The 27,893-nt window shown below is 41.1% G+C and overlaps 1 protein-coding gene across 1 annotated transcript in view; it reads left to right on the top strand.

Annotated features, from left to right (window-relative positions):
• The window catches only part of CLNK (cytokine dependent hematopoietic cell linker), a 190,845-nt gene that overhangs the window by 149,824 nt on the left and 13,128 nt on the right, over positions 1-27,893 (top strand). The window contains exons 12-17 of the mRNA XM_025386090.1: positions 125-152; positions 4,278-4,296; positions 6,447-6,528; positions 11,098-11,138; positions 17,578-17,711; positions 23,448-23,525. Of these exons, the coding sequence (XP_025241875.1) occupies positions 125-152; positions 4,278-4,296; positions 6,447-6,528; positions 11,098-11,138; positions 17,578-17,711; positions 23,448-23,525 (382 nt within the window). The remainder of the gene's footprint in view (positions 1-124; positions 153-4,277; positions 4,297-6,446; positions 6,529-11,097; positions 11,139-17,577; positions 17,712-23,447; positions 23,526-27,893) is intronic.

Below are 27,893 nucleotides of genomic sequence, written 5' to 3'. Positions count from 1 at the left end.
CACCGGACGATGAGCTGTTAATTTGGCAGTGAAAATGTAATCAAAGGTTTGTGAGGCTTAGAATGATTTTATCTTGGTCATGATGAACTGTGTTTTATGTAACACCATATTTCTTTTCTTGCAGTCAGATAAGCTTAAGGGACTTAAGTGAGGTAAGTAGCAATTTTATCCTTGGACGCAAAGAAGGGAATTTTGAGGCATTAAATGTCTGCAATAGGCAAGATTCTATTTGCTTCAGACACTTACAGTTAATTCTCACAGTAACTATGCTCAAAATGCGTTAGTATCTCTATTTTAAAGATGAGAAAGCCAAAGTAAAATAAGCTTAGCTCCAGATTGTAAACCAAGATCCTGTTTGGCCACCATGGTCATTCAGGGTTCATTGGTATAAGAACATGCCCAGTTCCACATGGAAGATATGCAGTATTGACTGATGGCTTCCAGCCTCCAGTATTACAGAAATCAAGTGTTAGCAATGGTATTGCTCTTTGCTATTTGTCCTTCATAAGAAAGACAGGAATGCAAAGTAGAAGGAACATGAGATTCAGAGTTGCACAAGACCTGGGTAGGAATCCTGCTCTGCCACCTACTTGCTTTGTGAACTTCAGAAAATGCTCCTACTCATCCCAGTTTCTGTTTCCTCAGCCATACAATAGGGATGGGGGCTGGGTGCAGTGGCTCACACCTGTAATCCCAGCACTTTGGGAGGCCGAGGTGGGCGAATCATCTGAGGTCAGGGGTTCAAGACCAGCCTGACCAACATGAAGAAACCCCATCTCTACTAAAAATACAAAATTAGCCAGTTGTGGTGGCGCATGCCTGTAATCCCAGCTACGCTACTCGGGAGGCTGAGGCAGGAGAATCGCTTGAACCTGGGAGGTGGAAGTTGCAGTGAGCCAAGATGGTGCCATTGTACTCCAACCTGGGCAACAAGAGCGAAACTCGGTCTCAAAATAAATAAATTAAATAAATAAAAATAAAATAGGGATGGGTACACTTCTGTACAAAGTTGATGTGATAAAGTCAAAAGTAAGTAGTGCACAAATGGCCAGGTGACCAGTAGTGGCTCAATAAATGGCATAAAAGACATGTGAGAGAAAGCTGTAATAGAGCCTTCCAAGGGTATTGATTCCCTTCAGTGCCCAAAGAGAAAGTTCCCTGCGAGGCTAGTGGGGCTACCATGACTGATGGAAAGACTGTCCAACAACACAAGTGGCCTCACCTCACTCCCACTGGACTCTAAGGAATTTTGTTCTTGTCTTTGTGTTTGACCTATGCTCTTATCTAGATCTTAGACGTGAATTTCTTTCCTTGCTTTATTTGTTGGTTTTGTGAGAATGTTAAAATCAAAAAGTCACATGTCCAGCTTGTCACTGAAACAAGACATTTATTACCCCTAATCTCCCTAATCCACAAGACAATAATGTCAAGAAAGATAACATACATAACCACTTGATGAGAAAAACAGTTCTGGTTCCACTGAGGACTTCACCAGGCTCATGCTCTTCTGGGAGGGGGTGCGCTTCCTTAGTGTCACCTGGAAGGAGCAGGCTAGGGTGATGCTCGGCTGCTGGGGGAACCCACACATCCAAGGTGCCTGAATCCAGGACTCTGTCCCCTGCTTCCTGTAAGCTAGGCCTAGGTATCTCGAATAGTAGTTGGGTGCTGCTCACGATGACCTCAAATCATAACCCATTGGTCAGTCTGAGAGGACAGTAGGCCTCCCAATCACAAACAAGCAAAAAGGAATTGGGAGATGGGGGGGTCAGCCTTAGATGGCAGGAAATGTGCAGGACTGTTTGTTTTCTTTGCAACTTTAGTTGGCATTCTGCTAGAAGTTGATATCATCTAAAGAACAAGAAGGTCTAGTGGAAAAACACATTGTTGCTCCTTATCTTTTGCCAAGACACTTCCCCATTGTTTGTTTGGGCTGAGATTCAAGGCCATTTCTTCATAACAAAAGCCCATCAGGGCAAGCTGTGCTTGTGCCTGCGCTCAGTGCTTGCTTGAACACTGTCCTGTGGACTAGAATCTTTTATGTGCTAGCTGCCCCCACTCAAATTCACATGGCATTTTATAGTTTTCACGGAAAGGAAAGACTCATTGTCTCATTTTGTACTCACAAAGCCTTAAGAGAAAAACGATACCCCAGAGAGGTGGCAAAGAGTCCTCACAGCCGGGAGGAGATAGGGCCAGTCCTGGAAATCCCAAAGTCTAGGTGTCTTCCCCACCGCCATGTCCCTCTGCCTTAAAACATACAGAAATAGCTCTGTACTAAAATAACTAAAAAGAATATGGAAGGAAGGAATGAAAGGAGGGGGCAGAGAAGGTGAAAGAAAAGGAGGAAGGAAATGGGAAAGAGGGAGGAGAAAGGAAAAGAAAAGAGGAAGAAGAAAGAGGGAGACAGGTAATAAAAGAGATACTACTATTTAACTCGACTATGTTTATTTTCTAACAATAAAAAAGTTACAGAAGAAAATTGAGTGATTTCATGCTACTTTTCTAACTACATTTGATTTGAAATTCAGAGCCCTCAAGCCAAAAGTTGGTTGGTCTCAATTAAATAAAACAACTGCTCCCCCAGATAGAGGGCTTCTCTGCACTCTTCGCATCTCTTCTTCCCCTCACCGTTGACAAGCCTGAGAGCTGCATAGGATTGAGCACTTTGAACAGCCAGGTTCAAAGTCCTGGGGGAGACTCAGTAGGGATACTTTCAAACCACTCACTAGAATGGATTCATTACTCTTTTTACTTAGCCTATAGAGTTTCTTTGATTTTCTGTCCATAATGAAATGTATGTCCTCTTTCCAGAATCCTAGGGAATGCCAAAGTCTTTGAAATAAAAAGTCTTCTCTGTAGGCCAGCTTCAGAGGGAGGCGTACAATGCCTCTCTAAGCAATTTGTTGCCAAAAGTTTCTTATCTGTGAAGCGACTATGAGTCAGGAGAGCTGGGCTCAGGGTTAGTTTAGCCTTCAGATGACTGCGGGAATCTAGGAGAATGGCATGATCCTTTGGGACCTCATCTGTAAACCAACTGTTTTTAACATTTAATGGACCTCACACCACTTTGAAAATTTGATGAAAGGTATAATAAACCTTTCTCACCCCAGAAAAAGAAAAAATATATACACATACTTAGAGAGAAAAAAATTTAGCTTTTCATTTCAGAAGGTTCATGGACCCCACTAGGCCATTCAATAATCTATTTCATCCCCCTGGTTAAAGCAGTTCTCATCTAAATGATACCTGAGGTCCTCTTCAACTGATGCAATATATACATGGACTTCCTAAAATTATTTTCAGTTAAATAAATACTGCAGCAAACACTGTACCTCCTGTAACGCTTTTTGCTTCTTCAAGGGTAGAGTAGAATAGGGCCCAAAGATACAAGCCCAATAAGCATGAAGATTTTCATAATGAAGAATGACCAAGAATTCTACCACCATAAGGAAGGAAAGAGAAAGAAAATGTTTGGGAAGATAAATGGCTACATTTAAAAAGGATAATGTGAATATTTCCATGCTTATTTTAAAAAATAGAAATTTCAGAGCAAGTATAAAGGAAAAATTAACCATAGCCTTATTGCTTAAGTACAACCTTTAATATTTTATCATATTACTTCAAATCATTTCTTCTGCATACACACAAATATACATGGGTATAAAATACAATCGCATAAAAATATATTATGGGTCCATTTTTTATTCCAAACTTTAAATGTAACATGGATGCATACTTATAATCTTATTTCATTCTCTATATAAATACTTATAGTGTCTTTATAATATTCCAATAAGTGAGTATAGTACCAAAATTAACAATGTTCAGTTATCTGGGCACGTAGATTGTTTCCAGTGATTTAACTCTGTAAAAGGAAGGATGCAAAGAACATCTTTGTGCATAGAACTTGGCTCAGATTTCAGGTTGTGTCTTAGAAAAAGAGTCTCATCAATGGAATTATTGAGATAAGAATAAGAGTATTTCTAAGGTTTTAGATAATTATGGTAAATTACTTTCTAAAAGAGTCAAAGCAATGGATAGTCCCATCAGCAGACTGTGGACTTGTCTGTTCCTTCACACATCGATTACAAAATTTTGATTTTTGTTCAGTTTTCTGAGGAATTATTTGTAGATTTAAAAAAATATATATGAACTATGCTAACAAAAATTTTACCAAAATTCTACCAACCAAATGCTCTGAAAACACACATGGTATTCTATTAAATTCTCTGTCATCAAAAGTCAGTAAATATTATTATTTTTTTAATTCAATACAGGTCCTTGAAGCAGAAAAAGGTGAATTGTTTACATTTGTTTCTTTACCCTAATACTAATAATTGGTTCTCTTTCTAGATCTTACAGTGCTTATGGGTATTGAAAGGGATTGATTGTTTGGAAGCCTGGGATAGGGATGTATGTGTGTGCATGATGACATGATCCTCATGCACACACATACATCCCAAGGGCCTCAGAGTCCTCTAGTCTAAACACGGTGATTTAAATCCAGAATAGACCAGACATCTTTCTTTAGCCATACACTACTGACCAGAAGGCATTACACTGTCACCCTCTGCCACTTTGGAAAGACATAGCTAGTCCCCTGCTCCAAAGAAGCTCTTGGTATCTCTGCCTCTGATGTCACCCATGCACACACACGTGTGTCTCTTTCATGCACACGCACATGTACACACATGCACATACCTCTACAGTGTTGGTGGTGTTGTGCAAGCATGCAATCCAACAGTCACTCATATCCTAAATGGCAGGATGCTAAGCAGGTAGCACTTTCATATTCACCTGGGAAACACTGTTCTCCATTCCTCTAGAATGATGAATTATGTTCAGAGCCAAAGGGCCTGCATCACAGTCCAAAGAGTTCGCAAAAGACATCATAGTTCAACAGAGCAATATTAGGTTAGGATTTCAGAGGCCTGCCACAAAATCACTGTATGGTTTTGGTCAAGTTGCATTTCCTCTGTGGGGCTCAGGTCTGCTCTTCTCTACACATTGACAAAGCTAAACTGGAAATGAGGCCTAAATTGGGTTTATGGATTCCCCATGAGTCCCTGATGGAGGAGTAGGAGTTGTTGGCAAGCCGAAATAATTCACAAACCTAACTGAAACCATGCCCTTTCCCACAATACAGCTCAACATCCTAACTAAAATGTTCAGGTTTTGTTCCATTAGACAACACAACAACAAGTGTTAACACAACAACGTGGCATTGTTCAGCTCAAGAGGGGCAGATACTCTGGGTGGTTACTGATGACATGAAATGATTTTATGGGATGCATGATTCATGGACCAGCCGCTGACTCATGTTTCAAGTAATCACAGTCCTTCGATCAAAGGTGTCCAGTTTGTGATGAACCTTGGGCAGAATACAGAGCAACAAGCACAATTAAAACATGCCGGTGCCTGTATGCACCCTTCGCTTTATTACTTATGGTCACAGCTGGGAGAGTGTTTTATGAGATTTTATATCATAGTATTACGATGTGCCCTTGGCAATTCTGGATGGCTAGTTAAATCTGTCTGTGATGAAAAGAAAATAAAAAGCAGTAACATAAACTGCATATGTAATTACTAAATAACTCCAGATTGTATGGTTGGCAGAACTTTTAAAAACTTGATGATCGAGGGGGGAAGAAATTGAGAAACTGTATCCCTGGTTGGATCCAGGTAGAGACTGCTGGTCTACCTCAGAACCCTAGGAGCTCTCCTGCCCTATCACAGGAGGGCATGAGAATACAAGTGCCATGACGAGCTGGGCACCCCAATCTTCTCCATCAGCCAGAACAGTCCTTTCATTTCACTTTCTTCTTTTTAAGATCTCATCTCTCAGAAGGGTCTTTCTTAGCCATACGTATAGTCACTCTGTATCCCAAAGTAGTACTTCATTTCCTTTATATCATTGTATTGCCTAATAGAAACGTTCTTATTGACTTACTTGCATGCTTATTTCCATTTCCTTTCATTAGAATGTAAGAACCATGTCTGTCTTCTTCTCCACTGTATTCCCAGACTCTGGCAGAGTACTTGTCCCATAGTAGCTGTTCAGTAAATATTTGTCAGATGATATAAATGAATGAATGAATGAATGAGGATGAAGCTAAAAATCTTTTAAAATCACAGGTCCAGAATAATCCCTAAATACACCTTCCAATATAATATTCTGTATTTCTGGGAGGTTCAATAATGTGTTCTAGCTTGTAAATATTCAAAGTGATTTTTACAACATATAAATATAAGTAATATAAAAGTCATTCTCAGGAGGCAGAAGAGTTGTAGAATATGTGAGTTACAGTTTCCACTGACCATCAAGAGCCCCTTTCTAACAATCAGAGATTACTTGGAGGAAATTATAGTAGTTCCAGTGGGCTTCTAATGGTTCTCAATTATTTTTCTTTTGCAATCTGACTAAATTATGTCACTGTTTCATATAGTCCCTCATAACCAGAGGAAGCCTGAATCAACTCATCTGTTACAAAACCAAAATACTCAAGAGATTCCACTTGCCGTTAGCAGGTAAGGAGCAAGGAATCCCTTCTCAGGTCTGAGGCTGGGGGTCAGGCCATGTGCTGTCTCAGATAAATGATCACGAAGACTTTCTGAGAAACAAAAGTCTTTGTGTCTGAAGCCCAATAATGAGGTGCAAGAGAAACTTGTGAATTACGGCTGTTACTGATTTTGATAATGTTGTTCTTTTGGAAATTTATAAATGATTGAGTGTTAGAGAAGTTTGGGAAATTTTAAGCATTAACCAGATAGGATTAACTGGAAAGGATGCTAATCAACCTGGGAGGAAAAGTTGGTTGTTTCAAACTATTCTGGGCTGATGACCACACCAAAGCTTTAGTTACTTCTGAGCAGCAATTGATGGCCAGGTGACCAAGTGTTGTTGAAAATGCCCTCACCGGAATCATCGGATTAGATACTTGCCTGCCCCGCTTCTTGTGACAACTGTCAACCCAACTGAACAGTTAAAGACCCAAGGCTCAGCCAGGATATTTATTGACCAAAGTCACTAAATTAGTAGTGACTGCCCTAAAACAAAATCTAGGGCCTCCAGTATTAGGTGCTGTAAGGCCCTTATGATCTCACTCTCGCCAGTGCCTCTGACCTCAGTTCAAGCTACTCTCCTCTCACTCTGGGGCACTGAGCCTCATCAGATGCCTGCCAGCAACCACAGTGCCACTTAATGCACGGCACTGGCACGCGCCCCTCTCCTGCCTGTAGTCCCTCCCCCCATATTTGCTCCTCTCCACCCTCTCCCTACTTGGAACACTCCTGTTCTTCCATGGAACCCCAGCTTAAAGCTTAATGAATCCAGGAGATAATTTGCATCAATTCTTCAGATGAAAAACATAAAGACTGAGCCCTTTACCATGGAAGCCAAGCCCAACCTCAAAGTCCAAGCACTGTTCAGTAGACAGTGCTGCCCATAAGGACTTGATTCTAAAAATGCAGCCTATAAATCCTGACTATCCCTGGTGCCTGCCCACGGCTAAAATGCTGCCTTTAATTGATTCCGCAAGTATTTGCTGGGAATGTACCATGTTTGTGGTGGAACAGAATAGTGGTTAAGCAGGATCCACTGAAGCCAGGTTGCCTGACTTTATCAGCAGTGAACCACGTGACCTGGGCGACCTCACTGTCTTACATGAGAAACCCAGGGCAGAGTCAGGCATGTTGCAAGAGCCCAGTGAACACTCGCTCTCATTGCAATTGCCAGGCCCTGTATATCGGGGGCATGATCACCATACCCTATTCCTTTCCCTCCTTTACTTTCTTCCCTGGTCCCATTTGGCACCTTCAGTAACTTTGTTTGGCCTGTGGGTACTAGGACATGTAGCTTCATTGTGCTTTGGGGACCGTCTGGTGTCAAAGCCCCAAACACCTTAAATACAAAACTCTTCCCCATACCACAATATCCTCTTCCTCTTCCTCCACCTCCTCGTCTTCCTCCACCTCCTCCTCTTCCTCCTTCTCCTCCTCCTCCTTCTCCTCCTCTTCCTTCTCCTCCTCCTCCTCCTTCTCCTCCTCCTCCTTCTCCTCCTCTCCCTTCTCCTCATCCTCCTTCTCCTCCTTCTCCTCCTCTTGCTTCTCCTCCTTCTCCTCCTCCTCCTCCTCTTTCTTTCTTTCTTTTTTCTTTGTTTGTTTCTTTCTTTCTTCTTTCTTTTTCTTTGAGACAGGGTTTTATTCTGTCTTGTAGTGGCACAATCACATCTCAATGCAGCCTTGACTTCCTGGGCTGAAGTGATCCTCCCATATCATCCCCCAGAGTAGCTGGAACTATAGGTACATACCACCATGCCCAGCTAATTTTTGTACTTTTTGTAGAGAAGGGGTCTCACCATGTTGCCCAGGCTGGTCTCTAACTCCTGGGCTCAAGTGATTCACCCACCTTGGCCTCTAAAAGTGCTGGGATTACAGGCATGAGCCACCATGCCCAGCCCCCTTTCTTAATGTAATTTTCTAGAAGTAAAAAACACACACGTTACATTATAGTGAAAAAATAACAAGCTCTCCAGTTGGCCTCGTTTCTTTGTTATTTGATGTGGTTTCACTTCTTTTGTTTATTTATTTGTTTGTTTCATTTATTGAATAAAGAGTCTTGATGTTTCTTCCTCTCTTAACTGACTGCTGCTTCTTCTAATTCCTCATCTTGGACTTTCTCCCAAACTGACCTCTAAATGTTGGTATTCCTCAGAATTCATCCGAGGTCCTCTTTACTATCTCTAAGGCCTAAGTAATCACATCCATCTCCAGCATCAAACTTCAACTCCATGTTGATAATTCCCAAATCCCTATCTTCTGCAAACCACCTCTCTTAGCTCCAGACCTGTGTATCTAATGACCCATTGAGCAGTTTTCCTTAGCTAAGTCCCAGGCAGCACAAACTCATAATGGTGAAAATCAAACTCTTCATTTCTAGTCCCATTCTGAAACCCATAATATCCTCTGCAAAGCTTTTCATCCCAGTAAACTCAGTTAGCTCTCTTTCCCATCTTCACTCTTCCTCTATCCCATCCATTTTCAGCTCCCAAAATTATATCTCTAAAACATGTGTTGATTGTCTATTTCTCCCCCATTTGCCTAGCTCCTTGCATGGCCCAGTCCCTATCAACTTTTGCCTGGACAATTGCACTAGTCTTCCAATGATACTGATCATCTCCACACCCTCCCTTTCCTCTAGAAGGAACTGCTTTCTGGTCTCTTGCAGAAAAGGCCATGCCTCCTTGCCTCTGGGCCTTTGCACATGCTGCTCTACCTGCCTGGAATACACTCTTACTCCTATTCATGCTTCAGGGGTCAGCTTGGTTCATCTTTCTCCCTTTAAGCCTTTCCTGAGAATGAAAGCAATTTTGTCTCATTTACATGACCTTTTACTACTACAGAAACTTCTGCTGTGCACACCTTTACCATAACATTTATTCTGCATTATAATTATGGTACAAGGATATGTTTCTTTTATAAACTAACCTTCATTCAGGCAAAGGCCATGTCTTCGGTATTGTCTATTCCCCAGAACATACCATGTGCCTAGTAAGTATTCAACACATGTTTGTTAAACNCCTCCCTTCCCTCCTTCCCTCCCTCCCTCCCTCCCTCCCTCCCTCTCTCTCTCCCTCCCTCTCTCTCTCTCTCTCTCTCTCTCTCTCTCTCTTTCAGACAGGGTTTCACTCTCGTTGCCCAGGCTGGAGTGCAGTGGTGTGATCTCGGCTCACCGCAACCTTCGCCTCCTGCGTTCAAGCGATTCTCCTGCCTCAGCCTCCCAAGTAGCTGGGACTACAGGCATGTGCCACCACACCCAGCTAATTTTTGTGTTTTTAGTAGAGACAGGGTTTCACCATGTTGCCAAGGTTGATCTTGAACTCCTGACCTCAGGCAATCTGCCTGCCTTGGCCTCCCAAAGTGCTGGGATTACAGGCTTAAGCCACCGCGCCAGGCCTTTTAATTTTCATTTTCATTATTTTGCTTTTTTTTTTCCTGCTTATATTAATATCAACTATGTACTTCTAGAATATCCACAGAGGACATTTCTATTCTTTTCAACATTTTCTAAAAATCCTAAACTATTAGAGCAGAGAAATTTTGCTATTCCCTATTTTTTCCCAGACATTTAACAGAATTGTACACTGGCTGCTAGTGAAAGGATTCTGGTTTTAACGGAGTCAGATTTTGAATTTCAGTAGCAGTCTGACTGGCAGTCACAGCGTAGTATGGTGACTGGATGAACTGCTCGCGTTTTTATCCACAAAGCAAAACACATGACCTCGGGCTTTTATGGTGACAACATAAACCAGATATATGCTCAGTTGATTTCATTGGCACTAGAAATGGATCAGGTTTCATTTAATTAACCCAGAGGCTTTAGTCAATAGCACAGTCCTTGGAATAGAGCATCTCTCATGTAATTAGATTTAACTGTGGTAGCACCTGGAGCTTATATTGAGGATGCTGACCACAATACAAAATGCACCAGAAAATTAGAGCTAAGTATTAAGTAGAGTGCTAAGAAAAGCCACTGATGAACAGTCTTGATAATATCATTTTTGTAGTTAGAAATGCATATTGTTATTTTGTCTTATAGTTTTATAATCTCTTTTTCTTTGGCGTTTTTCTTATCATAATCCACTAAGTTTTCTTACTCAGCACACAATTCTAGAAGGAATACAATACTTTCTATGTTCTTCTTCCACCCTATGGTTGACTTTCAATTAGTAAACAGTTTCTATAGATTTTGAGCCCCCACCAGCAAAATGTTGTGTTCCCTAGTGACTGTAGCTACAAAGCAAGTTTGAACTCATGGCTTCAAAAAGTGAAGAATAATGATACACACTCACTGAAAAGACCTGAGGAGAACTTATATGGTCCGTTTGTTCCACGTGTAATATTGCCAGCTTGAGAAAGGAGGAGAACATGCCTCCTAGTGCCTTTCAAAACAAATGATTCTTCTAGCTTATCCAGTAAAATATAAACTGCTTTATAACTGTGACTTCAGGCTATTATCATTGACCTTGCCTCTGAGTGGGATTTTACCACCAAGGGGAAATACTAACATTCTTTGAATTCTAACATATTTTCTTATAGTTCTTCATTCACGATGAGCAACCACGGTGTGCAAAACAGAGGTAAGAGCACTTTCAGAATTATCAAATAAACAGGTAAGTCATGATACTGTGATATTGCTGCACTGTAACTTAGCTGTTGTGAACCCCAGAGCCACTGAGCTGATGTGTACAGATGTAATTAGCTTATTTCCATTGCATTACTATGACAATAATTTTAATCCATGATTAAATATGATCACTTAGGTGGTTTCTAGTTTTTCCTCTTATGAATATTATTATGCTATCAACATTAGTATAGATGTTGTCCCATGTATAAAATGTGATCATTTCCCTTCATAAGAAATTGCCTTCATGAAATTGCTCTGTCTTAGGATATGCATCTCTTCAACTGCCCTAGATGTGTTTTCCAAAGTAGACATTGACTGGTCTCACCAACAGTGTGTGAGTCCCCATTGTTCCCCATTCTCTCCAACAGTTGTTTTTGACGAACTTAATTTTTCCCAATCCATTGGGTGCAAAACAAATTTGTCTCAAGAAAAATCTGCAAAATGAAGAAAATAAAACTGACGTCTCTTAGTAACTGTTTGTAAAGTAAAAATCAGAAGGATATCACATCTGTGGCAATGTCTGAAGCGGCAATATAAATACAGAGTTCCATGACTGTTAGTGGTGGGTGTTGATACTACTAATTATTTTGCACAAACTATTGCCATCATATTCATTTGTCTTTCCTTTTTTCACTCTATGTGCCATGAAGATTCTGTGTTTACATCTAGCACTGGAATCTCTCTTTGTTGAGCCAAAAAAAGAAAAGGGGGTTTAAGCCTGGAGGAAGCAAAGCCCACAGGGTATTGTGGAGAGGATGAGGTTCTCTACTGATCCTGCTCCTAATTCTCTCTCTCTCCTTATAGTAAGATCACTTTGAACAAATTAATTCTTTGAGCTTTACCGTTCCCCTTTCATAAAATTCAAGTAGTAATGTTAACTGATATACTCATATTAATATAGTATTTGCACATACACACACACACACACACAGCCCTCTGCCTGCCACGTAGTAGGCAACTGATACATTTTAATGTCCTTTTTTCCTTTTCTGCATTCTCTTTCTTCTTCCCACCCAAATGACCTCAGTGACCTGTGGGTTGTCTCACTGACTTCCATCATGCCTTCATATCACTGCTGCCATAAGCCATCTGGGCCTGAGGATGGAAAACCAAGCTGATAAATTCACTTCCCCTCATATACACATTGCTAATGGGTTTCCCAACAGAAGATTCCTTTATTTAAAAGGTGCCCAAAGAGGGCTAAAATAAACCCAATGGACTCAATCCCTAGTCATCAAATGTCAGGAATGGAAGTCCTAAAGGTCAGATCTGAGTGGATGAAGATGAAAAGACTTGGAGCATCCCGGAGGAAAGTCCAGAGGCTGACTGGGCTCAGAAGGGGTGTTACTTATGGAGGTTTTGTTGCAGGGATGGGGAAGCAGAATCATAGCTTAGAGAGAAATCCAGAATCTTAACTTGAAATATAAAATCAAGCACAAATAAAGAGCAACTGAAGAATGGAATGGAGCAATGGAAATGGCCTTCACAGATATGAGTCTAGTCAAGCACCCCAGGGCTGTAAGTAGATCATCTGTACTAGGGTTGCTTAGGTTACTGTCAGCTAATCTCACCTCATCTCAGAGGAAACAAGGTTGCCAAAAGAAGCCTGAGATGGATGGCGAAATGTTTGAGCCTTCATTAGTTCCTGCTTCAGTAAACAAACATCCAACAAGAACATGGTTTGTACGAAAAATTGGGCTGAGCCCCAAGAATACAGAGTGGAGACCACCCCACCTTCTCTTAACCAGTGCTTAAGCACACCTGTGATGTTCCTCCATCAGCTACTGAACCGATACTCATTCTACTGGGTATGAATTCATGCCTGGATCACCAGTACTTGGCGATGTTAAGTAGGCAGAAAACAGCACGCAGTCTCTACACTCCTAGAATTATCGGTCTAATGAGTTTTCCAATGCATCAGGTATAGGCAGCGGAGTGAAATTGACACCTCCATAGTTGTACATGTTATTACACTTATTTTACAAATGAGAAAACAATTTTGGGGAAGTTCAGTTATTCTTGTTCAGTTACTGCCTGATAAACAGATTTGGCTCAATTCTTTGATAAATGCATTCAAGTTAAACTATTAGGAACCCAAGCAAGTGGATCTCAGGACAGAAAAAAATATTTTGACATGTTGGAAGAGGCCCCAGTTTTGGTTATATTCCAAAGTAGTAACAACATTATTCTCTAAGTCTGGGATTGTAGATCATCTGTTTTCTTTTCCTTTTTTATTTTTGGTTTTTGTTCACTAATGCTTTCTCTTTGCTTTAAAATAGATGGCTCTTTTTCTTTTCCTTTTGTTTTTTTCTTTGAGATGGAGTCTCATCATGTCACCCAGGCTGGAGTGCAGTGGCGCAATCTTGGCTCACTGCAAGTTCCGCCTCCCGTGTTCACACCATTCTCCTGCCTCAGCCTCCGGAATAGCTGGGACTACAGGCGCCCGCCACCACGTCCAGCTAATTTTTTGTACTTTTAGTAAAGACAGGATTTCACCATGTTAGCCAGGATGGTCTCAATCTCCTGACCTCGTGATTCGCCTGCCTCAGCCTCCCAAAGTGCTGGGGATTACAGGCGTGAGCCACCGCACCCAGCCTCTTTTTCTTATAAAATTATTTTTAAAATTGTGTATAAGGGTGAACTAAATTTTTTGAATAAATATTTATAGACTATCTGCTTAACATAAAATGCTTTATTATAAGTTACAACAGGGAGGTCTAGAACTGTGTTTCTCTAGTAATATTAGCAACACGCACAGCTAGTCTTGATGGGGTGGCTCTATGATCAAACACTGTGCTAAGAGCTTAATCTATAATGCATAAGAATTTTAAATGTTAGTAATTATTGATGTCAGTATGGTTTTTCAACCCATGCCTTTTCTATTAGGCTACTCTCCCTCAAATTTATTGTGCACCTCCACTGTGCTAGTCCCAATGTTCTTCCCCTTATCTTGTGGCTTCGTTTCTGTGGCCCTCCATTATCCATATTAGGAGAGTCCTATTTCATGGGATTATAAAACTTAAATGTAATGTTTTATTTAAGAAAAAAGATTCCAAAGATTAACTGCTTCAATTATTTTAAAAGAAAATCAATTAAATACTTATAGCGAGTTACAGAGTCAGAATTTCTTTCATTCATTCATTCAACAAAGATCCAACCAGGCTTTCAGGGAAAATTTACTTGGCAAACTTGTTCTTTTTGTTTCTTTGTTCTGTTTTGTTTTAAGTTATTCTCTGAACAAACTACAAATGCATAGCTGTTTCCAAATGCTCTTTTTCAAGTAGGACTTTCAAAATATCCAAGCAAGGCACTGAAGGTTAAACAAGAATAAATCAGTTGCCACAATATCATGAAAAATTCATAATCACTGAACATTACTATGCATGCAACACCATCTAAGTGATAGGAAATACCGAAAATGGTTATTTTTTCCTTTTGAGTATGTTCCTATTTCTTCAATCCATGTTGAAAAGTTAATTATGGCCATTTAAATAAGTCTCAAGTGAATTGTATTGTGTATTAGTACAGCTCTGTTGGCTTTCTCTTGGTTAGGATTTGCCTGGTATACAGGTCTCCATCCTTTTGCTCTCTGTGTCATTACATGTTAGAAGTGCAATTAGCAAATAGCTGGAATTTTTAAATCAATCTGCATCTGATTTTTAAAGGTAAGTTTGCACCTTTGATACTTATTGTGCTTACCGATATTTTGGGGTCTGTTTTTATATATGTTGTGCCTCCTATTTGTCCTGCTTTGTATTTAATTTTTTTGTCCTGCTGTATACTAGATTCATCTCGCCTTTATTTTCCTTTCTTTCTTTTTCTTGGAAGTTATACATTCCAGTATCAGTCTTCTTTTGGTTACCCTAAATATTTTTAACAATGGCATGCTAAAATTTTAGCAATCTGAAATTCATATTTTCTTTTCAAACAATACAAAAAACTTAGAATGCTTTATTTCCGAAAGTGCAGATTCTTCACTGTGTTTGAAAGTTAAATTTTTTTATTTATAAAATAACATTTTAAAACTAGGAATGGCTCTAGTTTTATTCTCATTTTTTAAAATATAAATTGATGGCTGAAATTAACCACAATTAAGGTAATTTAAACTTTAACTGATCAAACAGTTTTCTGCAACAAATATTTTGATACAAATAAGCCCTCATAACAAACATCCTTAAGCTCAACATTAAAAGCAACAATCCTGGCCAGGCGTGGTGGCTCACGCCTATAATCCCAGCACTTTGGGAGGCCATGGTGGGCAGATCCCCTGAGGTCAGAAATTCAAAACCAGCCTGGCCAACGTTGCGAAACCCTGACTCTACTAAAAATACAAAAATTAGCTGGGTGTGGTGGCAGATGTCTGTAATTCCAGCTACTCGGGAGGCTGAGACAGGAGAATTGCTTGAACTGGGGAGGTAGACGTTGTAGTGAGCCAAGATCGTGCCATTGCATTCCAGTCTGGGCAACAAGAGCAAAACTCCGTCTCAGGAAAAAAAAAAAAAAAAAAGCTACAATCCTTGATTCTCCTTAGAATAAAATTGTCAATGCATCAGAAGTAGTGTTCTTCTTAGTAAACTTAGAGATAAATTTGGCTTTTTGATTACAAGAAGTAGAATTAGCGCCTATATAATCTAAATATTATGGAAAATGGCATTTATTTGCTAATGTTTAATATTTCATCTCAAAAATTTACTGGATCAAAAGCAACCCATCCTTTCAAAGTTCTTGTTAAGTTACTAAGCATAACTGTAACTTTGGTTATGTTTTTAAAAATGAATTACAACTAAAAAACTTATAATTCTATATTCACACTGATTACCTCTTTTCCATTTCATATGTTATTTTTGCCTAGTATTTTACTTACATAATGTTTATCTATCCTAAAGGTTTTATGTTTTTAAAATAGTTACTCTTTGCTTAAAATTACCAATAAATTTACAGCTGTCTTGCTTGGTATTCCTCCTTATACTTCACTCCATATTTGTGGTCTAAATTTCAAAATATATATAGATTTTATTGTTATTAACTGGAAAGACATGCAATGAAAATGTTATTTTGATTGAGGTATGTAGAGAAAATAGCACATTAACATTTGACAAGTGGTAGTGTCTTAAAGTTTAGGTGTCATGTGAAATCAAACCCCTATCGATGAACTTTTTATATTCTGCTACTTTAAAATCCCTTGGTCTGTCTTGTACTTGAATTTATCTTTTATCCAGGCAGGATTGTGCAACTTCATGCATTGATGACTTGGAAAATAATGGATAATAGACATAAACAGGACTGCCACTGTTGATACATGTTATTATGTAATATATTTTTTAAATCACATTTGCACCACCCACCACATTAGAAAAGTGTAAATGTTGGGTTTCTGTTATGTTACAGTGGCAGATGCAAGATTCCTCAAACTCCAGTTTGCACTTGCAAAGTTCAATCTTATGATCAGGAGCAGACACTGCCCCTTGTTTTCCATGAAGTGACAGGCTCACTTTGTTCATTTTTAGTAACATATCTGTCAGATATCGAGGTCGGAATAACAATAGCTTGTCAGTCATTCTTTTGGGTTAAAAAGTATGATATTTCATTTTTTAAAGTTATTCTTTCAAGTTGAAAAAAATAGTGTTTCCAAAATAGGGAATGAACTTGTCCTGTTTAAAAAAATGAACAGAGTTCATTACACACAGAACAGAGTAGACAATTGGGGGAGAAGTGAGGATGTGGATAGAGAAATATGAATAGACAGTCCATTCAGAGCCTTATGGACAGAAGGAAAACACTTACATTTTCTTTTAGGCAGAAAGGAAATCATATCAGAAATTTTACCAAGGGGAGTGGCAGAGTCAGAATTCCAATTTTTTTTTTTTTTTTGAGATGGACTCTTGCTCTGTCACCCAGGCTGGAGTGCAGTGGCATGATCTCAGCTCACTGCAACCTCCGCCTCCCTGGTTCAAGCGGGTCTCCTGCCTCAGCCTCCCTAGTAGCTGGGATTACAGGAGTGCGCCACCACGCCCGGATAATTTTTATATTTTTAGTAGAGACGGGGTTTCACTGTGTTAGCCAGGATGGTCTCCATATCTTGACCTCGTGATCCACCCACCTCGGCCTCCCAAAGTGCTGGGATTACAGGTGTGAGCCACCACGCCTGGCTCAGAATTACATTATTAAAAGATGACTCTGGGAGTCCTAAGGAAAGAGAGGAGGAAGCGCAAAGCTACAGGCAGAGAACAAAACAGAGAGAATTAAGGTCACTGGGTGAGCTGATGTGGTGTTGACCAAGAAGGTCCTCACAGATATAGGAAGGAGCGAAGGGTTTCAGTTCCTTTTAGGAGGTGGGGGACAGCCTGCACCAGTCACAAAATCACACTGAAATGTGAATTTAACCTTTCCAGATCATAGAGGAGCCTTGCAGCCCTATTCTCCTCAGAGATGCCAGCCGCCAGCCAGCTGCAGCCCTCACGAAAATATACCACCCTATAAATACACAAGCTGGAGACCACCTTTCCCCAAAAGGTCTGATAGAAAGGTAAGCAGGCATTTCTCTGCCAAGTCCTTCTAGATGTACTTGGCATCTAAATAGAGCTTTCCTGAACAATGCCCAAAATGAGAATATTTATGTTTGACTTTAACTTTTTCCCTTCTGGCTACATACTACTGGGTTTTAATATTTTTAAAGTATTTTAATATTTTTAAATATGTTGCTATATAACATATTATGTTGGTCTCTCACCAGATTCTTTGACTGGCATGTTTCCAGATTCTAAAGTGTTTTTAAAAAATTAATCCAAAAATATAGATATTTAGACATGTGTTTTATATTTACCGGCTGTCCAATAATCTTGTGGGGGGTTAACTAGGATATACAGGTTGCAATTTTTTTCCAGCAAAAGATTCATGTATTACACACTCATTTCAGTTAACAGTCCAGTGACCATTAGTTGAGCAGTTATTGTGCCAGATAATGTGCTAGAGGTTATGGTCCCCACCCTAATGGAGATGTAAAGAGTGGGGAGATGCAAATGGATGCTAACTGTGTTCTTGTGTGTCCATCATCTATTTTGTGGTCTCTTTCTAAAATATGCTCATTCCCTACAATTGATTATTTTTGCACCGTTTTTCACTTACATTACCCTATGGTGGGGGGATAAAGCTTTCACTGTATCTTGTATGCTTTCTCTCCATCACATTAGATGATATTTATTAAAGTCTTTCACTGTAAAACCCCAGAGGATGTGCCTCTTCCAGGTCTCCATCCCACACCCTGCTATTACTCACTGTCCTGCTACAGAGCTTGTGAAGATTTCTAAGCAGAAGCAGAATGAATAGGATATCTCTGGTGAATTCTTACAGTATCCTAAAGCTCTTTTGTTATCCTTATATTCATATTAATTTCTACCAATTCTAAAAGGGTCTCATAATCTGAAATTAGACTTTGGAAAATATTTTCACATCCTGGCCAGGCATGGTGGCTCACGCCTGTAATCTCAGCACTTTGGGAGGCCAAGGTGGGTAGATCACCTGAGGTCAGGAGTTTGAGACCAGCCTGACCAACATGGAGAAACTCTATCTCTACCAAAAATACAAAAGTTAGCCAAGTACAGTGGCACATGCCTGTAATCCCAGCTACTTGGGAGGCTGAGGCAGGAGAATCACTTGAACCTGGGAGGCAGAGGTTGCAGTGAGCTGAGATCGCACCACTGCACTCCAGCCTGGGCAACAGAGCTAGATGTTGCCACAAAAAAACAAAAACAAACAAACAAAAAAAACCCACACGTCCTGCTTTTATTGTTCCTTGTCATGCACTCGCCTTCCTTTTGCTCTTTCATCTTCTTCATAAACATGGGGATCCCTTGGTTCTAAGTAGAGCTAACTAGAGGTCTACACAAGGTCACACTCCCTCCCAGATCCCGAATTCCTCATAGGCATGAGACAGGCTTGGACCACATCAGGATTTCCCTGATTTCAGGTATTTGAATGTGCCTTTATGATTTGTGGCATATCTATGTCCTGTCAATAATAACATTTACTTAATAATACTCTTTAAGGTGACCTGTTTTCACTTGATATCACTATCCTGGTTAATTTTTTTTTTTAAACCAGTGTTATATATCATAGAAAGTGACTTTAGAAGTAACTCCATTCAGGCCAGGTGCGGTGGCTGACGCCTGTAATCCCAGCACTTTGGGAGGCCGAGGTGTGTGGATCACAAGGTCAGGAGATCGAGACCATCCTGGCCAACAGGGTGAAACCCCATCTCTACCAAAAATACAAAAATTAGCTGGGCATGGTTGCACGGGCCTGTAGTCCCAGCTACTCGGGAGGCTGAGGCAGGAGAATTGCTTGAACCAGGGAGTTGGAGGTTGCAGTGAGCCAAGATCGTGCCATTGCACTCCAGCCTGGCAACAGAGTGAGACTCCGTCTCAAAAAAAAAAAAAAAAAAAAAAGAAGTAATTTCATTCCTTAGCGTATGCCCCAAAGAATTGAAAGCAAAGACTCAGATATTTGTACACCCACGTTCATAAAATTATTTGTAATAGACAAAAGATGGAAACAACTTCTATGTCCATTGACAGATGAATGGATAAACGAAATGGTACACACACGCACACAATGAAACAGGAATAAAGGAATAAAAGGAATAAAAAAGGAATAAAATTCTAACATGTGATACAATATACAAGAACCTTGAAAACATTATGCTGAGTGAAATAAGTCAGACACGGAGGACAAATATATGACTCCACGTATACAAGGTGCCTAGAACAGGCAAATTCGTAGAGACAGAGGGTAGGATGGTGGTAACTGAGCCCTGAGGAAGGAGGTGGAGGTAATGGAGAGTTATTCTTTAATGGATACAGAGTTTCAGTTTGGAGTCATTAGAAACTTTTGGAGATGGATAGTGGAAATGGCTGTAAAGCAATGTGAATGTACTTACTGCCACGGAATTGGTTAAAATGGTAAATCTTATTATATTGTTGCCGAAAAGAGTCAAATTCTGGAAAATATTTGAAGAGATTTATTCTGAGCCAAATATGAGTGACCATGGCCCATGACACAGCCCTCAGGAGGTCTTGAGAACGTGTGCCCGACAGGGTACAGCTTGGTTTTATACTTTTTAGGGAGATAGGAGACTCCAATCAAATACACCTTTTTTCTTTATTTTTTTTTCTTTTCTTTTTTTTTTTTTTTTTTTTTTTTTGAGACAGAGTTTCACTCTTTTTGCCCAGGTTGGAGTGCTATGGTGTGATCTCGGTTCACTGCAACCACTGCTTCCCAGGTTTAAGTGATTCTCCTGCCTCCCAAGTAGCTTGGATTACAGGTGTGCGCCACCACACCTGGCTAATTTTGTATTTTTAGTAGAGACAGGGTTTCACCATGTTGGCCAGGCTGTCTCCAACTCCTGACCTCAGGTGATCCACCTGCCTCAGCCTCCCAAAGTGTTGGGATTACATTTAATAAATACATTGTTTCAGTCCATAAAGGTGGGACAGCTTGAAGTGGGGCCTTCCAGGTTACAGGTAAATTTCAAATTTTTCTGGTTAACAATAGGTTGAGTTTATCTAAAGACCTGGGATCAACAGAAAGGGAATATCACTGATAGATAGAGGTCTTTTTATCGGTCAAGATAAGGGATTTTGGACCAAAGTTCTTATTGTACAGATGAAGCCTTCAGGTAGCAGGCTTCAGAGAGAATAGAGTGTAAATGCTTCCTCTCAGACTTAAAGTCTGTGTTGATGTTAATGACAGAGAGGTATAATGAGGCATGTCTGACCCCTACTTCCTGTCATGACCCAAACCAGTCTTTCGGGTTGAATTTTAACAGTGCCCTGGCAGAGGAGGAAGTCCATTCAGATGGACTTAGGAGGCCTTAGAATTATATTTTTGGTTTACAGTATTTTCCCTAATTAAAAAAAAAAATTCATTGCAATATAGACAAAACAAGCTATTAAACTGTAGCAGGATCCCATCACCTGCTAATGACTCTCAGCATAAGGACTGCTCCTCTTCTGTTAAAGAAGAGATTAGAAATGTCAGACAGATATTAAAGACGCATTAGGCCAAAATGAAACATTCCTTTTGAATTATTCAGGGGAACTAGAAAGAGAATTAGAAGGGGACTCCCTTCCCCACAACTGATTCTGAGATATGTAATTCAGTTTCTGAGCACCAGTTACATTCACCAGCCATCCCGCATGACCACACCTGGAGAAACATAGGACTCATCTCTAAACGTCTTCCAACTTGGACAAATAAATAAAAACAGAGTAGATGAAATGCACCATGACTGAGCTCTGCCAAGTCCATGGACTGGCCAAGAGGCCCCCTGGAAGCAGTAGACCACTTCAATCTCAGACAGTTCACGCTTCAGTGGGGAGATGGGGCTCCACGGCTTCCCTTTGTCTCTAGAGCCCGTCACATGGCTTTGCGGGAGTGAGGCAGAGCTGGTCCTGCCATGGACCTTTTCAGCAAGGGGGTAGGGACTAGGTCAAATAAGAGGTGAGTTTTGGGCCAGGCGCGGTGGCTCACACCTGTAACCTCAGCACTATGGGAGGCCAAGGCATGTGGATCACCTAAAGTCAGGAGTTTGAGACCAGCCTGACCAACATGGTGAAGCCCAGTCTCCGCTAAAAATACAAAAATTAGTCGGGCATGGTGGCACATGCCTGTAATCCAGCTACTTGGGAGGCTGAAGCAGGATAATTGCTTGAACCCAGGAGGCAGAGGTTGCAGTGAGCTGAGATTGTGCCATTGAACTCCAGCCTGGGCAACAAGAGTGAAACTCTGTCTCTCAAAAAGAAAAAAAAAAAAAAAGAGGTGACTTTTAGTCTCAATCTTGATGCAAAAGAATGGCTGAGCTGGGTAGGCAGAGGTGAAGACCAGGAGGGATTCCAGGCAGTAAGGCCAGTTCTGTTCTATTCCTGAAGCTGTGTGTGTCCAGAGTACAAGCACTTTTGTCTGGCCAGACTCATGTCTGAAATGGGGTGGCAGGAAGTGAGACTGCAGGGTTGAGTTAGAGCTAACTCATACCGTTCCAGATGGTGTTCACATCAGTGTGTTCTCACGTGAACAGAATCAGAATCTCAGTATTGAATGTATCAGGTTTGTTTTTCAGTGGACCAGAGACTCCAAATGAATGAGAGACCAAAGACCTGACGTCATGTACCTAACTCTTGCCAACCATGTGACAGGTTTTGACAACTTTTTTTTTTGAGATGATGTCTCGCTCTGTCACCAGGCTGGAGTGCAGTGGTGCAATCTCGGCTCACTGTAACTGCCACCTCCCAGGTTCAAGCGATTCTCCTGCCTCGGCCTTCTGAGTAGCTGGGATTATAGGCACGTGCCACCATACCCAGCTAATTTTTGTATTTTTAGTAGAGACGAGGTTTCACTGTGTTGGCCAGGCTGGTCTCGATCTCCTGACCTCTTGATCTGGCCACCTCGGCCTCCCAACGTGCTGGGATTACAGGCATGAGCTACCACGCCCAGCTCAGGTTTTGACTTTCTGAACCTTCACTGTCCATCTTCACTAGGGTTAATACTACCTGACATGCCTACTTCAAAGATGTGTTGTAGGGATGGACTGATATGCTACTAAATGAGGAAGGACCTTATAGATGCTGGACTCACAAGGAAGGTTATTTAATATTATGATCCTCGGAACCCTGTGAAGGAATTGCAAGTCCATGATGCATCTCCCTGACTGCCCTTCCTTCTCCCAGTTAGTCTGGATTTTACCATCAAAAGAATTTAAAATCATTTAACATTGATATAAATAAAGCAGTGCGGCCCAGGGAGAAAGCTAGATAAACTAGGATCCGAATCATAGCTCAGCCACCTGTGCCTCTAGAGAAGTGGCAGAGATGGACTCTTTCTCCCTCCCTGCTGTTTGTATGTTACTAGGGCAGTGTAGGCTTCACAAACAACACACATTTCCACCTCAACAAGCCTCAGCAGCTGAAGATTCAGAAAGCACTGATAGATAGCGGGCTTATCATCTGTTCTGAGGGTGGTGCTGAAGGACCTTTCTCAACAGATTCCCGTTGACTTCAGAATTCCCCAGATGCAGTAACTTTTTCTGTGTCTCCCTGCCCCAAGTATCTGTGGGCTTCTCCAAGTTCAGGGACTAAATGTTAGGCACTGAATATCTACTATAGATTAAACTGTGATTAGGCACTGGTGGAACAAAAGTAAATTTTGAATTAATCAATAATTCATACTTTCCTTTGACCCTAAAATATTTGTAATTGATTCTGTTCTGCAGGATGTCCAGCACAATGAATGGTACATTGGAGAGTACAGCCGCCAGGCAGTCGAAGAGGCATTCATGAAGGAGAACAAGGTAATGCCTTTCACATGGTCCACCGTCATTGTTTCCATAGGCATCTTAAGGTTCTCTGCTCATGTGTCACAAGATGTAACAAGCAACTTGCTTTCATGTATTATTTCCTGCATCACCCTGCATTTCTCAACGCTGGGAGGCTGTAGTTGAAAAAGGCATTTAACATGGAGAGTTTCAGGCCAGGTGCAGTGGCTCGCCCCTGTAATCCTAGTACCTTGGGAGGCTGAGGTAGGTGGCTCACTTGAGGTGAGGAGTTTGAGACCAGCCTGAACAACATGATGAAACCCTGTTTCCACTAAAAATACAAAAAAAAAAAAAAAAAAAACACAAAAAAACAAAGAAATTAGCCAGGTGTGGTGGCACGTGCCTGTAATCCAAGCTACTCAGGAGGCCGAGACACGAGAATCACTTGAACCTGTGAGGTGGAGGTTTCAGTGAGCCAAGATTGTGCCACTGCACTCCAGCCTGGGCAACAGAGTGAGATGCTGTCTCAAAAATAAATGAAATAAAATAAAATAATAAAAACAAAAAACAAGAAAACATGAAGAGGACTGGGTGCAGTGGTTCATGCCTATAATCCCAGCACTTTGGGAGGCCGAGGTGGGTGGATCATCTGAGGTCAAGAGTTTGAGACCAGCTTGGTCAATATGGCGAAACCCTGCCTCTACTAAAAATACAAAAATTAGCCAGGCGTGGTGGCAGGCACCTGTAATCCCAGCTACCCAGGAGGCAGAGACACGAGAATCGCTTGAACCTGGGAGGTGGAGGTTGCAGTGAGCCAACACTGTGCCACTGCACTGCAGCCTGGGCAATGGAGTGAGATGCTGTCTCAAAAATTAATTAATTAATTAACTAAATTAAATAAAAATATAAAAACAAAAAAAAACCATGAAGAGGACCGGACGTGGCAGTTCATGCCTGTAATCCCAGCACTTTGGAGGCAGAGGCGGGTGGATCACCTGAGGTCAGGAGTTCAAGACCAGCCTGGCCAATGTGGTGAAACCCCGTCTCTACTAAAAATACAAAAATTAGCCAGGCGTGGTGGTGGGTGCCTGTATTCCCAGCTACTCATGAGGCTGAGACAGGAGAATCGCTTGAAGCCGGCAGGCAGAGGTTGCCATGAGCCAAGATCGTGCCACTGTACTCCAGCCTGGGCCACAGAGCAAGACTTTGTCTCAAAAACAAAAAACATGGAGAGTTTCAGGCCTGAGGCTTGGTTGTGCTAATTATCAGCTGTGTGGCTTTCTCAAGTTTCTAAATAACTTCCCATGTAGATTTATTCATTTGTAAAATGAAACATAGTAAAATCAACCCTAAGGAACTATTTTGAAGATGAAATATGGATACTGGACTATAGAGGTCACAATAGAAGGGGCTTCCTTCTGCTTTCGTCAAGGTTTATCTCCTTAATCAAGGTTTGCCCAAGGTACTGTAGGGTGTTTATGTCTCACTTCTTTGAGAAAGGAGCAGGGATTGTGAAGGCTGCAAAAGTCAGGATATGGTAGGTTATGCTGCAGTAACAACCCCAAGATCTCAGTTGCTTAACATAATGAAACTTTCCTTTTGCTTGCAAACCATGTTCAGGATGGGTTTGGGTGGATAAACCCAGGCTGCTGGGGCTCCATCTCAATGGTGTGCTTCTACCCTCACACTCTGACTCGTAATACATCCTCTCAGAAGTAACATAGTTTACTTCCGCTTACACATTTTTGACCAAAGGAAGTCACGTGACCAAACTTAACTTCGAAGACGGTGAGGAAGTACAAACGTACGTGTGACTGAAAGGAGAAAAGAACTGGAATACTTGTCATCAGGTCAAATGACTACCACAACCATCATCCCAAAGAGCAAATGATTATCAAGCAATGACTATGTGCAGAGAACTATGAGATTGCTTAGAAGTTATAGAAAGTGTCTCAAGACTGATGCAACATCAAAACCTATCCCCAGCTAATCAGTACAATGGGCATTGTTGAAAGAGGTAACCCAAACATGAATGAATTAGTTAATTAGTGAATAAATGAGAGGTCTACAATAAATTTTCATAAGACCTAGCTCTCAGAATTGATGTTGTAAAATTAAATAAATGATATGTATAAGTTGCTATGGTAAAGAGAATCATGCCCACTCCAAAGATGTTCACATCCTAATCCCCAGAACCTATGAATATGTCACCTTCATAGAAAAGGGGACTTTGCAGATGTGAAGGTAAGGATGTTGAGAAGGGGAAGTAACTATGCATTATCTGGGTGAGTTCAATACAATCACAAAGGTACTTGTAAGAGGGAACCAGGAGTTTCAGAGTCAGAGAAGGGATGTGATAATGAAAGTAGAGGTCAGATGAATGGGAGAGCCACAAGCCAGGGATCTTGTTGGCCTCCAGAAACTGGAAAAGTCATGGAAACAAAGTCTCTCCTATTGATTTTAACCCAGCAAGACTCATGTTAGACTTCTGACCTCCAGAACTGTAAGAGAATAGATTTCTGTTTTACATCACTTCATGGTAATGTGTTATAGCAGCAATAGGAAATGATACCATTGCTTACAAAGTATCTTGAACACACACGGAATAAATGGAATATCCCATTTCCTAGATGAGGAAACTGAGGCTAAGCCAATATGTTGGTCATAAAGTAGAGAAACTGACAGAACATGCATTCAAGATCAGTGCTCCTTTCACAAAATCCTAGCTGACTCTAGTAGCCCTCAAAGTTCTTTTCACAGCCCGGGTGGAGAGCCCTGGGTGGTTGGCTGATGCAGCTCCTTGAGGACCCTCCTTTCCTCCTTCCAGGGAATCTGGCCATGCCTTGGTAGAGTGGCGAACCTGGTGATGGTAGATTCCAACGCTGGCTGTCGTTCTTGGCTAATCTGTGCCCAGGGCACATTGCACTCACAGAGCCTGTTTCCCATCAGAAGAACTAGTCTTAGCAGACCTCCTTCCAGGAGCCCTTGTGTGGATTGTGCTGGAAAAGCAATATGCATGTGACCTGATGCTCTTCCGGCAGCATTTGGACGCTCAGCAAATGCTCCCTTCCTCTCTTTCTGTGTGCCTGCTTCTGCCTCTTCCCAAGAAACGTATACCATAGCAACTTACACGTACAACTTATTTTAATTTTAAGAAAATAAAATCTCAGTTAAATGACTTCATATGTTCCCTTTCATATTCTACTTTTCTGTTTGTCTCAGTTCTGTCAAAATGTGTTTCCCATTTATGAAAGATAATTTATTTTAAATTTCAGAATTACTCAGATTTATTTTGACAAATCATTTCAGAGTTTAAGAGGATAAACCCAAAAATTGGCCGTGAGTTTTGGCCTCTTCTCTCCTTCTGATCTTTGGCAGTGCTCTGGGCTTGAACATTAAGGCTTCAATTATGACTAAACATTTTAGGCAGAACAAGTTCCAGAAAATTCTGCCATCCTATTTTATACAGTCAGAGGCTTGTGTATTTAAAGGGTGAGGATTTGGTTTGGCTTTTCAGTATTCCATTTAGTAACTGTGATGCTTTAGGGGATTCACTTAAGCCTTTAGACTTTTATTCCTTTACTTGTAAAATAAGATAAAATTTTTCCATCAATGTTTATGTAAAGAACCCAACGTTTATGTAAAGAACCTGTAAATAGGCTGAGTGCAGTGGCTTACACCTGTAATCCCAGTACTTTGGGAAGCCGAGGCGGGTAGATCACGAGGTCAGGAGATTGAGACCATCCTGGCTAACACGGTGAAACCCCGTTTCTACTAAAAATACAAAAAAATTAGCCAGGTGTGGTGGCGGGCACCTGTAGTCCCAGCTACTCGGGAGGCTGAGGCAGGAGAATGGCGTGTACCTGGGAGGCAGAGCTTGCTGTGAGCCGAGATCACGCCACTGCACTCCAGCCTGGGCGACAGAGCAAGATTACGTCTCAAAAAAAAAAAAAAAAAAGAACCTGTAAATGAACCAGGCACGGTGGCTCACACCTATAATCCCAGCACTTTGGGAGGCTGAGGTGGGCAGATCACGAGGTCAGGAGTTTGAGACCAGCCTGGCCAAAATGGTGAAACCCGGTCTTTACAAAAAAGACAAAAATTAGCCAGGCGTGGTGGTGGGTGCCTATTATCCCAGCTACTCATGAGGCTGAGGCAGGAGAATCACTTGAACCCTGGAGGCGGAGGTTGCAGTGAGCTGAGATCGCGCCACTGCACTCCAGCCTGGGCAACAGAGCAAGACTCCATCGTAAAAAAAAAAAGTCCTCTAAATGAAACAATGTGTGCAAAGTGCTTGGCAATTCTCAATGCACCTTAGCTACCAGTATCATCATAACATCACTATCATGTTACAATATTATTTATAAATTTTGTATACTTAAAGTATTGCTATGTTGTATTATA

Source organism: Theropithecus gelada, chromosome 5, assembly GCF_003255815.1.
Source record: "Theropithecus gelada isolate Dixy chromosome 5, Tgel_1.0, whole genome shotgun sequence".
In the NCBI taxonomy this organism is placed as follows: Eukaryota; Metazoa; Chordata; class Mammalia; order Primates; family Cercopithecidae; genus Theropithecus; species Theropithecus gelada.
Note: the sequence above shows the minus strand (reverse complement) of the source record. Positions and strands in the feature narration are given on the sequence as shown.